Raw genomic sequence first — 13,631 nt, forward strand, 5'->3', positions numbered from 1 at the left:
CGTCACCACTGGGAGAGTTTATTGTCGTGAAAGTGAGAAGCGCCAATTGCACCGCCGAGATTTTAGGTTCGAATCCATACCGTGATTAAACCGGGTTCGCAAGTGTAGTAAGTTGATGGGACATAGCCCGGTCACCGAAGACTGAAAGAAATCGTGCGATTAAATTAAGTTGCACTTAATTTGGGCAAATGCTAGCTGTGAGAATTGAAATGATTGGTTTGTCACGTGATTAACATTGCTCTTGAATGGCAGGACAGGTAGGAAAGTGCTGCCCCCGACTTAATGGAGCAGGCCACTTAAAGGAATCGCAAGTAGTTATGTGAAATCTACTTCCACGGACCATTCTCTAACGTGGAGGGTTGCCCTTGTTTGCGAGAGATGCGAATAGCTGCTTCAAATTATATGACATGAGCTAATAACACAATTTGGATGAAAAGTATCAATTGGAAATTAGTGCTTGGTACAAAGCTTAGTTTCAACGTTTCTTCTTTACACCAAAGCAGCAGTGAATAACCTTTTCCTTCCCGAGGGCCACATAGGACTTTCAAAACTCTTTGGCAGGCCACTCAAGTTGACAAACCGTTGGTCATGCTATGATTGCATGCATTATTGATCGTGGTGTTTTAACGACTTTAAAAGCAATAGGTGTTTGAGTGCCTGTATGAAACCGTGTTGCCAGGTCAAAAACGTTCCATGTTAAGTCACCCTGTCAAGAAGGGCCGTATTATGCCAATAGGCACTGCCTAGGGCCTACGAAAACTTAACGGCCTACGAAAAAAAACTTGACCATGTTTTTTTTTGTATGGAAAAAATGTAACCAAGATATCTTCTTGAATGCATATATTTACAGAGCAAAGATAGGCACAGGGTTTCAAATTAAATCTGCTTATCTGTGGCACACAGCGCACTCCCATCGAATTAAGGCGCAGATTAAATAATGAACATATCAGTAGCGATATCTGTCCAGCAGCTGGACAAAGTACCGCGTGAAACAAGCGGAGTGACCGCGGCGGTACTAGTGACATGGGGCAGCAGTATTAACTGCAGAGAGTTGTCACTGGAGGCCTGTGAAACAGAAGTGCCTAGTGCCGACAAGAACATTAATGCGGCCCTGGCCATCGGTGCGCCTAAGATGCGCGCCGCAACGTTTAAATGTGGTCCTGTGTGGACATGGGCCGCGTGAAATCAGAAAGTTTATCCTGGAGAAATCCGATGAGCTATGAGGCTCTTCATTTAGATTTGAAGCTTTCGTGACTGCAGGGATCCATACTTTGGTTCTTTCGGTAAAGTCACGTAGGTATAAAATAAATGAAATCACTTTTCGATTGCAACACAAGCAATCATCATGAGGTGGGAAAACCACAGCAAGAAAAACATTTTTGCTGTGGTTTTCCCACCTGATGGTGATTGCTTGTGTTGCAATTGAAATGTCGTGATTTAATTTATTTTATACCTACGTGATTTTACCGAAAGAACCAAAGAGTATGAGGCTCTTCTTCACAGATGCCCAAATTAAGTTCATGGCCAGAGGTTCCCCCCCCACCAATGAAATGTACTCCCAAACAATTCCGAAAAAGGTTTATTGTTTTTACTTTATATTTACATGGCAAAAAAGATTATCGAGCGGATAAGATCACTCCCGCATTGCGTAATCCCAAGCTGAGTGTAGCAGCAATTCACATTGCTTTCATCGGACAGCACTTTCCAAAAAGCTTTGTGAACCGATTACTAATTAATCATGCTTGGCATCAACATTATTTTAGGTTTCTCATTTAAAACATGAATATCCCTCGAGTTTATAAGCGTGTACTTTTCATCTTTCAATCTACAACCCTTGACAGCCCAGTTGTGTATGTTTCATACCACCCTCCCATGGATAACAAGCAGTAGTGTATACTTATCTCTACGTACAGCTATTACCTATTGCTAGATGGATTTAAACACAACCACTTAGAGCGAATTACTATTTGGCCCTACTGCGCAACATTGTGCACTGCAAACAAAACGGTGACTGAGTTTCAATTGCGTTATGGATTTCTCAGCCTCTTGATACAATTTCCCAGAGTGTGCCCGATGTCGCAAGTAAGGCAGAGTGGAGCCAGGATGGTGCCAGAACGTTGCGGGCTGTGTGTGGGACTGCACTGCGGGTAGTGGGCAATGCAGCAAAATCACACATTGTTGAATCTTGATTTGAAGCTTTCGTGACTGCAGGAATCCATTCTCTTTGGTTCTTTCGGTAAAGTCACGTAGATAGAAAATTAATAGATCACGACGTTTCGATCGCAACACAAGCAACCGTCATCAGGTGAGACAGACAGCAGGAGAACTGCTCCTGCGTCAGAACCAAAGAGTACACACAATATTGGTTTGACGACGTGACAAATCTGCATCATCCAGCAGCGGTTTTGCCCCCCCCGAAAAAAAAGGGGGTGGGGAGGGCTGTACATGGTATGGATATTGAATAGTAAAATTCATAAAAAGATAACGTGGTGGGGGTGCCTCTCGGAGTCAGCCGAAGGTCTCCTGCGATGCGTAGACAATGTAGAGAAACCCGTCGTCGTCACGCTGCTGCTCGTACAGCTGCGACAGGGGCACGCTGGCGCTCGCGATGCTGCGCTGGTTCACCAGCAGAAAGAACGCCTTGCCCGGGTCCAGCTCAAGACGGCGCCTGGGAACGCAATGGGTGGAGGGGGTAAAAGGGTCAAGCGGAGAGAGAGAGAGACTGTCGCAATCTTCTGGACGTCTGTGGGAAAGAGCTTTATAGCTCGTCGGATTCCTCCAGTGTAAATTAGCATTCTGAATCCCCGTGTCACTGTTGGGAGACACTGTTGATAGGAAGCGAGCTCTGACTTAGGCCTCGGCAAGGTAAGGTAAAAGTGTAAAAACAACGAGCCTACCTTTACCCTACCTTTCACCTTACCACAATACAATCACTCTACCCTACCTTTTACCCTTTAGCAGGTAAGGTAAAAGGTAAAAAGCAACGAGCCTACCTTTTACCCTACCCTTTACCCTTACCCCTTGGCATGTCGACACCTTTACCCTTTTACCCGGTAAAAAGGGTACAATTACCTTACCTTGCCGAGGCCTACTCTGACTGATGTGGTCCTAAGAGTTCAAATTACTTGAATTGCACCATTGGAACCTCCTTTGCCAGTAACAAAATATGATAATTGTTTTTTTTACCCTTTTTATCTGGCAACAAAACTGACACTTTTTTTAATCAGAGTTGTGTTTTTTGTATTCATTCCGACCGCAGGTATTATGGTCAATGCAAACATGACTCCTTGTAAAAAAGGTGTCAGTTTTGTTGCCAGATAAAAGGGTAAAAAAACGATTATCATACTTGAATTGCAATTGGGATCATTACCTATTGGCAGACAAACCCCATGTGCACGCATGTGCCATTTTTATCAATCTCCTGTTGGATGGGAGACTCCCCAGCACGCGGGTAGTTATTTTATCAAACTTCACGCTGGTTAGTACGGGCTGGTGAAGGCGGGCAGCGTAGATGTGAAAGCATAGAAGTACAGTACAACAGACTTTGCGACACTGCTGTCCGCCGCAGCCCCAAAGTCTCTAAAAATCCCGTTACACACGGTGATCACTGATCCAAGCATCTCAAGAAATCAGGCACATTCCAGGTGCTTCGGGCAAAACTATTATATTTTTCAGCTGAATGTGTTGTATTACATTGATTAATCACTTGATTTAAAAGGGAGCGCATCCCCCCCTCTCCTTCCATACCCCTCCCCCACCCAACAAATACAAGAACCAATTTGTCTTCAAAAAGAGCCTATGCCATTATGTAGTAACGATGGTTCATCAAATTAAATTGGGGCTGTAATCAAGACTCGTTAGATGGACATTGGTGGATATATTGTCTCCGTGTGATAAAATTGCTCATTGTGTGTCAACACTGCTGGCTGAATGGCATCCCATTGGGCCCTCTATGCAAACAATGCATTTGCACGTGAACACTGACTCTGTTCAAATTAAAAGTAGACTGGGCACGCGCTTGGCAGCCGAGGTAAGAGAGTAACAATCAATTGGCTTCAGCAGCCATCAGCCGTGCACTGTGTTTAAATTTTAGAGACATAATCGCTGCGCTGGGTTGGCTTTGCATTTGCTTGCATTCGCATTAATGCATTGCTGATTGGGCACTTCAGACCAAACGTTTTAAGCCCGTCAAACCAAAGTATGATCAATGCTGTGGAGTTGCGTTTGGTGAAATGATAGGCCGGCAGTACGTTACGACTCCTTGCATGCTGTGCGTATCGACGCTGATTGGGAAGCTGCGACTGATTTCAAACAAGCGCTTTACTGCGTATTGTACGTGCGGTGTCACTTAAACTGAAAAACTCGTTTTTTTATAAATCTTCATGTTTATCATCTCCCCCGTGTGATTTCAGGTTCACGCCTATCCAAGAGGCATGAACCACCACACCCGGACAACGTTCGTGTGCAATTTTTTATTTCAATATATTTTTGTTGTAATTTCCTACCCCCCCCCCCCCCCAATTTCATCTCAACCGCGATATTGACATCGTCTCACGAGATGAAAAACTAATTTGAGATCTCTCGCTAGAGCAGTGACGCTAGAATGGTGGGCCGACGAGTCATTCTGTCGAGCTCCCCTGCCCCAACACGAACGATAGAAATGAATCAATTAAATCAGTAAATATGTATTCGACCATTTATTTTTGCTAATCGAGCCCTCCCCTTTAAAAATGGGAGTCTCCCAAAGGCAGGAAACCCTCTACAGGCCACGCCCAGCACAGATGGGATAAGAAGTGAGACCCCCCCCCATCCAACTATTGTTGTGTTATCCGATTAGCTGAGTAATAAAACTGATCATCAGTAATGAATCACTCAATCGTATAGCTCAGCTGCGGAGATCCGTCCACAAAATATCCGAGCTACATCAAAGATCACATCCAGTAGGGGGCAGCACTTTCCCACCTGATCTTGTCATGTTTGTCACGTGACAGTAAACCAAATCCTGTTAATTTGAAAGCTGGAATTCAGTCAGATTAAATTTAGAACCAAATTTAACATGACCTTTTTTGTGTGTGCAGTCGTTTGGTGATCAGGCCGAGACGATAAACTTACCACACATGACAACCCAGTTATAATCACTGAATTCGAACCCATGATCTCAGCTGCTCCAGCTCAGTACTCTCTGAGCCACCTGGCAAACTCGAAATCAAGTGGCTTTCCAGCAGCAGACACGTGAACCAATGTGCAACACAGCATACATTTATTCTATAATGCCTCTCATCTATAAAGCCTTGATTCATAGATTCAAGTCCAGAACCCACATTTAATGTGATACGGTCATTGCTGACTGAGACCCAGCATCTCTGAGACGATGCTCGTGCGAGTCTGTGACTGTGTGCTGGATTGTTGAATACCGTGCTAGAACGCCGTGCGACTGATTCCTAGGGGTGGTGGTGGTGGTGGTGAACAGCTGCAAGGGTAAGAGGCAGCGAGGGCTGCGCACGCCGCGATGAGAAGATGGATACCAACCGAAGGATCTTAACCAGCTCGCTCATGTTGACGTGATCCGGCACCAGGAACTTGGTCTTGTCCAGCTTGGGCAGATGCTTCTCACCCTTGCAACGCTCGATGATGACCTGCGACCGCGCACGGAGAGGGTTCGTCAGCCTCGGTGCGTCATACGCGAGCGACCACGCCGTGTGAATATATACACCAGCGTGTACAGACTGTAATTGAAGATAATGACTTGACTTAATGCCTTGGCGATGCTGACGAGTCTGCACTCGCTGGAAGTCCACTCGTGGCGAATCTCCAAGTGGTGATGGTTTCTGGCCAAGTCTGTCAGCGTCTGGTACTGTGAGGCCCAGATCCAAGTAATCTTCCATTATGTTAATACATTTCTCCCTTGGGCAACTGCTAGTCTTTGACCGTCTGATATTGCTGTGGAGAATCTTCAGAAATCTGTGTGCCCATCCTTGATCACGTGTCTGAAATAAGATAGCCACCTCTGCTGAACCATGACCGATGTGAATAACGAGGCATGAATAACTAGGATGTAAATATTTTAAGAAAGAAAAATAAATGGTTGATGTTCCCATAAGCTTCATTAAATGTATTCCTCCAACCATGCTGAAGGATTCAGTCTTGGTCAAGACTCAGATCAAAACACTTCAATGTACAGGTAGTCCTCTACTTACGATGAAAATGTGTTACGACGACCCCATTGATAAGTAAAAAATATCGTAAGTCGAAGATGGCCCAGCCTACCCAGGAGTCTTAAAGAATGGTGATAATTTAGCAAAACAGAGCAATTTACAGTACCGTACTGTATAAACGATATACTCTATGTATTTATTAATTACAACTGTATTGTACAGTAAAATGTAAAGTAAAAAACAAGGTAAATTCTGAGCCTACCTATATGAACTGCAATTTAATAGAAAGTTAACACCGAGGCAACTTGGTGGTGAGAGTGAGGCATCACCACACAAGGCGGGAGATGCGCACATCCCGGCAGCGTCCCAACGTACAATATCGCACCTCGTACGCTGCTGCGGTTGCCTGCCGCGCGAAATTTAAAACATGTATTTTACAATTTTGTCGTATTGCTATCGCCATCGTAAAATCGAAATATCGTAAGTCGGAGCATCGTAACTCGGGGACTATCTGTATGCATCTGTCCTCACACAGCTCGTCTCTGGAATTCCCTCCCGCCCATGACTTTTTCAAATTTCGAACTCTTATCTGTTACAGATTAACTCTCATCTAAAACTCTTTCTGTGATGCTGTTTGTTGCTGACCACTCGGCATGATGAGCTTAGCAACCGTGATAAAAAAACTCAATGTTTCTAAATAATTGTAATAAGAAATGTTTCAAATGAAACGTTTGTGTAAATAAGTAAAAAATAAATGCACCTTCATCACCATCTGACACCGCAGCATTTTCTGGTTCCTCTCTTACCAAGCTTGTGTGGTCGAAATGCTATTTCTAATCTGAATTTCCATCCTAAGTGGTTGGCATACGTTGCTCAAGTCAAAAGCCGCTTCATAATTATACTAATAATTACCCATTATATTTAAAGTGTCTGAAATGTACGTCTAAAATCGCGGAACTGTTCTCTTACAAGAGAGACAAGGCCTCATGTTTATCTCTCATCGCATGTTTGCTTTGAATCGTGCAAGTAAGAGCTGGTTATATACAGTTCATGCAAATTATATATAAATGATAGTACGCATTATAAATTCAGGCCAATCCAATGAAGAGACAAGAGAAAATTAATATTTTAAAAAGGGGTTGAGAAAAAGATGCATAACGAGGCAACTGGCAGCCCGGTGAGTGAGCAAAGTTGGTGAATCAGTTGATTGCCGGATCAACAATCAACTTTGACAGATTTACATTGAAACCCCAATTAGGTTCCAAAATGTAGGTGCCCGGTAGTGTAAATCAGTAGGCGTACGCATTTGTGGAGGCTACGCGGAGATGAAACGAGCATTCCAAAACGCTCTCTTGACGAGAAAATCACTCACGGGTATCTTGTTGGTGTGCAGAGTGCGGATCTGAGTTGAGTCTGCGATGCGCTCCTCTGAAAGACAACCGTGGCCCATGCAACAGTTATTTTCATAACCTCGGTCAATTCAAGAAATGTTATTTGTTGCAAGTCGCTCGGCATGTTTGAGCCTTTGGGGCCAATAACAGCACACGTCAGCATGACACGAATGGGAAGTGAAAACATTTGTGAATTTAAAAACAACAAAATAGGCGCATGGCTCAGCCTCACAATGCTCACCCCGACTTCATGAAGCTCATTGTCATGGTCAAATGGTCATTCGGACAAAGCCACTGATGCCACCACGTGAACCTTCAGCTAGATCCCAATCTGATCTCCAAGGTCTCCTCTTACGTCTCATCGTCATCATCGAGATTTACAGTTTTTCCTTTGTTACACTGGTCGACATGTCTGTCAAGGTTCGCTCTTGCAGACTCGTCATCACCGTCACCACCACCACCACCACCACGATCTGCCTTGAGGTCTCCTTGACACATTTGACACGTCCCTCAAGGACCGCTCTCACAGTGGCCTACGTCTCATTCCCATCACCGTCACCACCACCACCACAATCTGCCTTGAGGTCTGCTTGTCACACATTTGACACGTCCCTCAAGGACCGCTCTTACAGTGGCCTACGTCTCATTCCCATCACCGTCACCACCACCACCACAATCTGCCTTGAGGTCTGCTTGTCACACATTTGACACGTCCTTCAAGGACCACTCTCACAGTGGCCTACGTCTCATCCTCATCAACGTCACCGCCACCACCACCACCACCACAATCTGCCTTGAGGTCTGCTTGACACATATTTGACAGGTCCTTCAAGGACCGCTATCACAGTGGCCTACGTCTCATTCCCATCACCACCACCACAATCTGGCTTGAGGTCTCCTTGACACACATTTGACACGTCCTTCAAGGACCGCTATCACAGTGGCCTACGTCTCATTCCCATCACCACCACCACAATCTGGCTTGAGGTCTGCTTGACACACATTTGACACGTCCTTCAAGGACCGCTCTCACAGTGGCCTACGTCTCATCCTCATCACCGTCACCACCACCACCACAATCTGGCTTGAGGTCTGCTTGACACACATTTGACACGTCCTTCAAGGACCGCTCTCACAGTGGCCTACGTCTCATCCTCATCACCGTCACCACCACCACCACAATCTGGCTTGAGGTCTGCTTGACACACATTTGACACGTCCTTCAAGGACCGCTCTCACAGTGGCTTCTCCTCTGGGTCGATACTTCTGTAGGTTGATTTGCAATTGCAGGAAACCGTAATTGTTAATAATAATTAAAATCCAGTTTGCCGCACGTATAGAAGAGTCTGACAATAACCACGAATATTGATCTTTTTTTCATCTGAAATTTTAAGGCAAACGAGCCACGCGGTGACGTTGGCAACGTGTCGACTCGGCGCATCAAAATTATGAAAGTTCCACTAGGAGACGGTTACCGGTTTCTGACTTTCGTAACCGGTCGTGTGCATGATACACACACACACTTGTGTAGTGTATCACACACACGTGTGTAGTGTAGTGTGTGTTACACTTGTGTAGTGTGTGTGTGTGATACACTTGTGTAGTATTTGTGTGTGATACACTTGTGTAGTGTGTGTGTGTAGTGTGTGTAGTGTGTGTGTGTAGTGTGTGTGTGATACACTTGTGTAGTGTGTGTGTGTAGTGTGTGTGTGTGATACACTTGTGTAGTATGTGTGTGTGATACACTTGTGTAGTGTGTGTGTGATACACTTGTGTAGTGTATGTGTGTAGTGTGTGTAGTGTGTGTGTGTAGTGTGTGTGTGATACAACTTGTGTAGTGTGTGTGTGATACACTTGTGTAGTGTGTGTGTGTAGTGTGTGTGTGTGATACACTTGTGTAGTATGTGTGTGTGATACACTTGTGTAGTGTGTGTGTGTAGTGTGTGTAGTTTGTGTGTAGTGTGTAGGGTGTGTAGTGTGTGTGTGTGATACACTTGTGTAGTGTGTGTGTAGTGTGTGTGTGATACACTTGTGTAGTGTAGCGAGTGTGTGTGATACACTTGTGTAGTGTGTGTGTGTAGTCTGTGTGATAAAACTTGTGTGGTGTGTGTGTGTAGCGTGTGTGTAGTGTGTGTGTCACACATGTGTGTAGTGTGTGTGTAGTGTGTGTGTGTTACACTTGTGTAGTGTGTGTGTAGTGTATGTGTGTAGTGTGTGTGTGATACACTTGTGTAGTGTGTATGTAGTGTATGTGTGTAGTGTGTGTGTGATACACTTGTGTAGTGTGTGTGTGTGATACACATTGTGTAGTGTGTAGTGTGATACACATTGTGTAGTGTGTAGTGTGATACACAGTGTGTAGTGTGATACACAGTGTGTAGTGTGATACACAGTGTGTAGTGTGTGATACACTTGTGTAGAGACAAGAGACATAAGACAGAGACGTAACCCAGTAGCAGATGCCAAACTAAATATTGATTTCGCATCGCACCTCGTGACCTTGGTTGGGAACGTGACACACCAACCCCCCGTGTGCACGACTAAGGCAACATGCGTGTGTGCCTACATGTGTCACTCCACTGCTGGATTGGGGTCACTTCACCATACTTCACCAAGCTGGTGGGAACGGATTCGTGAACCTCGGAGTAGGATTGATTGTGTCTACACTGCTGCTGCTACAACAACAACAACAAAGCACGCAGCACCCATAACGCCGCGCTCCGGGTCTTTAACAACAAAAACAAACTCGGACTTAAAACTCGCGTGGCGATTTGAACCGCGTGGCAATGATGGAGAGGCAACCGATGTGGAACTACGGCTCCCTGATCTGCACTCAAGCTGAGCACCATCCAGCCGACAGCGACAGCTGTGGGTGGTGATGGAGGTGATGATGAGAGACAAGCATGGCCTGTGGGTGGAGGTGGTGGAGATGATGATGGTGATGATGATGATCATGGCGTGTGGGTGGAGGTGATGATGATGATGATGATCATGGCCTGTGGGTGATGATGATGATGGTGATGATGATGATCATGATGATCATGGCCTGTGGGTGGAGGTGATGATGATGGTGATGATGATGATCATGATGATCATGGCGTGTGGGTGGAGGTGATGATGGTGGTGATGATGATGATCATGGCGTGTGGGTGGAGGTGATGATGATGGTGATGATGATGATCATGATGATCATGGCGTGTGGGTGGAGGTGATGATGATGGTGATGATGATGATCATGGCGTGTGGGTGGAGGTGATGATGGTGGTGATGATGATGATCATGGCGTGTGGGTGGAGGTGATGATGGTGGTGATGGTGATGATGATGAGCATGGCCTGTGGGTGATGATGGTGGTGATGGTGATGATGATGATCATGGCGTGTGGGTGGTGGTGATGATGATGATCATGGCGTGTGGGTGGAGGTGATGATGGTGGTGATGATGAGCATGCCGTGTGGGTGACAAGACGAGAGTGCGTGAGACGCGACGCGCCACAAGCTCACCGAGGCTCCGCGTCTCCTTGAACGAGAGCGATCCGGCCATCGCTGTCTTCCTCCCTCCCTCCTCCTCCTCTTCCTGCGGGGCCCGACAACAACGAACAACGAAACGAGGGGAAACTCCGAGACCCCCAAGAGGAGGGAGGGCAGGAGGAGACGTGACGACACCCCACGCACAACACAAAGACCCCAGGGTCGTGGAATGTCACCGCATGTGGTTGTGACGGGCGCGATTTCACAATCAACCACGACAACAACAACAAGGCAGACGACAGACACACACCACACCACCACACAACCACCACCACCACACCACCACACACCACCACACACACCACCACCACACACACACCACCACCACACACCACACCACCACCACACACACCACCACACGCCACACCACCACACACGCCACACCACCACACACACCACACACCACCACACACACCACCACACACCACACACACCTACCACACACACACCACACCACCACACACCACACAACACACACCTACCACACACACACCACACACACCACCACACACACACCATCACACCACCAAACACCACCACCCCAGCTTCTTATCGCCTTTAACATTCTGTTGGGGGTGTGTGAAGGCCACCACGGTGGGACCAGAGGGTGAAACGGGTGGCCAGCACCACGCACGCCTCCCCGCCCGGCCGCCTTTGTCTCCCTACTAGCGGCGATGTTTACACACCGAACCGGGTACTCATTAGAGGCTGAGTCGACCTAGGGGCAGGCACAGGACCGGTTCAGATAATCCGTCACCGGTGTTGGCCTTTTGAGCGGCGATCGACGTCGGGCCAAATAATAATAATAGAAATGAAATAATTATATTATTTTATTTATAAAAATGATAATAGGAATAAAATACTTATAATTTTTATTTTATTTATAATAATAACAGAAATAAAATAATTACAATATTATTTTATTTTTGTATTCTTATTATTTATTTTTTACCTACGTGACTTTACTGAACAAACCTAAGAGTGTGAATGCTTGCAGTCACGAAAGCTTCAAATCTAGAAGTGTTTAGATTTGACTAACTCGTAATGCCTCGTCTGTATCGTATACTACACTGTAGAGTTTACCGTCTCTCGTATGCAGTCTTGTTTGTACTCTCTAGCACACTTCATATACCAGTGTCCCCACACTCCAGTTGTACTGCACATATATGCTCTCCACCTGCAGGCTGCATTGACCAACGTGGTGAAGTATGGTCACATGAACCGCCACTATTCAAATAGCGTGGCAGGAGAAGGCCTTCATCCAAAGGGTTATTCATATATGCAGTACATGAATGAATTAGCGCGGTTATCTATGTATATCATCCCACAAAAAGCAACAGTACAGCATATAATTATACACCAGCTACCCGTCAATCAAACGTGATTTCACGTCCTGTAATTAATTTTAATTGCATGAAGTAGTAACGGTACGGGGTTCAAAATTGCCTTCTTTGCTCGAACGGGAATTAATGTTTACGTGCTTGGAGGTGGGTGGTGGGGGAGGTGTGTGTGTGTGGCGGGGGAGGTGTGTGTGTGTGTGGCGGGGGATGGAGGCCTACATCCAGCAGTGGATAGGACATGGTTAATGATAATATTGACATCGTGAACGAAGCGCCACGTGGCCGCGCTGCGATGCTTATAAGCGCCGCGTCCCCGAGGGCGTCCGTGTGCCTCGTTAGCGCAGTAGGTAGCGCGTCAGTCTCATAATCTGAAGGTCGTGAGTTCGATCCTCACACGGGGCATCGGATTTTTATTTTATTTTTGCGTTAGTCACAATGGACATGGTGATGCAGATGTCTTGTAACCCGGCCACCCAATTAATTGGCCCCAAACATATTTTTTTGGCATATTGATGTCTGCTTTAAATAAAGCGTACTTGAAACATTAAGTTTTTGATAATTAAATGGGGGGTCACAGGTCACCTGGACCACCCTTTATAGCCGCCAATTATCTGTCAGCGAATTTTTCAATGCTAAAACCATCTTCGTTTAACTATTGTAATGGTGTTGACCTTCATGATCAAATCATCCCGGAATGCTAATGTGGATTGGATCTAGATCAGTGCTCGAATTAATGAATGGACTACTGGCATGCATAAAAGGTGGTATAGGCTCCCAGGGCTGTCTTGCACAGCGGAGGGTCTTAACGTCCATTGTCCAGTACTTCTATGTTCACTCGTATTCGCTTTCCGCCTTCAGCAACGTGCAATGACCAGCGTGGTGAAGTATGGCTCAAACGACCTACACGGTGTGCAGGAGGCCCTCATCCAGCAGTGGATTTGACAAATGGACTGTTCGAGGACATACCTGTCAACCCCTTATCAGTGCCCCTACCTTATTACAGACCAATTCAGACCTTATTGGTCACCCCGTGTTCCTTATAAATCGCAACGTTCATCCCACAAAGTCCCATGACAATGGAGAAACACAAAGACAAAAACACATTTTGGTTTGCTGGTATTGAAACGTATGGTCCTGAAAACTACATTTCCCTGTACAAGAATACGGGGTAAACAGTATGGGTTGAAAGGCATGCGAGTATGATACTTTATTGTTG

At 45.8% G+C, this 13,631-nt stretch overlaps 1 protein-coding gene and 1 non-coding gene across 2 annotated transcripts; one reads left to right on the forward strand and one right to left on the reverse strand.

The window, feature by feature from the left end:
• Nucleotides 1–1,553: 1,553 nt before the first annotated feature.
• On the reverse strand, nucleotides 1,554–11,284 carry LOC144936830 (microtubule-associated protein 1 light chain 3 alpha-like). Its single transcript, XM_078863994.1, has 4 exons — nucleotides 11,049–11,284; nucleotides 7,528–7,583; nucleotides 5,530–5,636; nucleotides 1,554–2,668 (listed from the first exon to the last, which is right to left on the reverse strand). Exons 1-4 carry the CDS (start codon nucleotides 11,086–11,088, stop codon nucleotides 2,509–2,511), a joined length of 363 nt encoding a protein of 120 aa, XP_078720120.1. The 5' UTR covers nucleotides 11,089–11,284; the 3' UTR covers nucleotides 1,554–2,508.
• Nucleotides 11,285–12,744: 1,460 nt separating this feature from the next.
• On the forward strand, nucleotides 12,745–12,817 carry TRNAM-CAU (transfer RNA methionine (anticodon CAU)). The gene has a single exon. It is a non-coding gene; the product is annotated as a tRNA-Met (tRNA).
• Nucleotides 12,818–13,631: the final 814 nt, after the last annotated feature.

This window comes from Lampetra fluviatilis, chromosome 17 (genome assembly GCF_964198595.1).
Source record: "Lampetra fluviatilis chromosome 17, kcLamFluv1.1, whole genome shotgun sequence".
Classification (NCBI taxonomy): domain Eukaryota; kingdom Metazoa; phylum Chordata; class Hyperoartia; order Petromyzontiformes; family Petromyzontidae; genus Lampetra; species Lampetra fluviatilis.

What these genes read in the sequence shown, in the direction of transcription:
- LOC144936830 (XM_078863994.1), bottom strand. Translation starts at nt 11,088, where the DNA reads ATGGCCGGATCGCTCTCGTTCAAGGAGACGCGGAGCCTCG. An exon ending in CAAGGAGACGCGGAGCCTCG is followed by an intron (nt 7,584 to 11,048) that starts GTGAGCTTGTGG and finishes GTTGTCTTTCAG; the next exon opens with AGGAGCGCATCGCAGACTCA. An exon ending in GAGCTGGTTAAGATCCTTCG is followed by an intron (nt 2,669 to 5,529) that starts GTTGGTATCCAT and finishes TTGCGTTCCCAG; the next exon opens with GCGCCGTCTTGAGCTGGACC.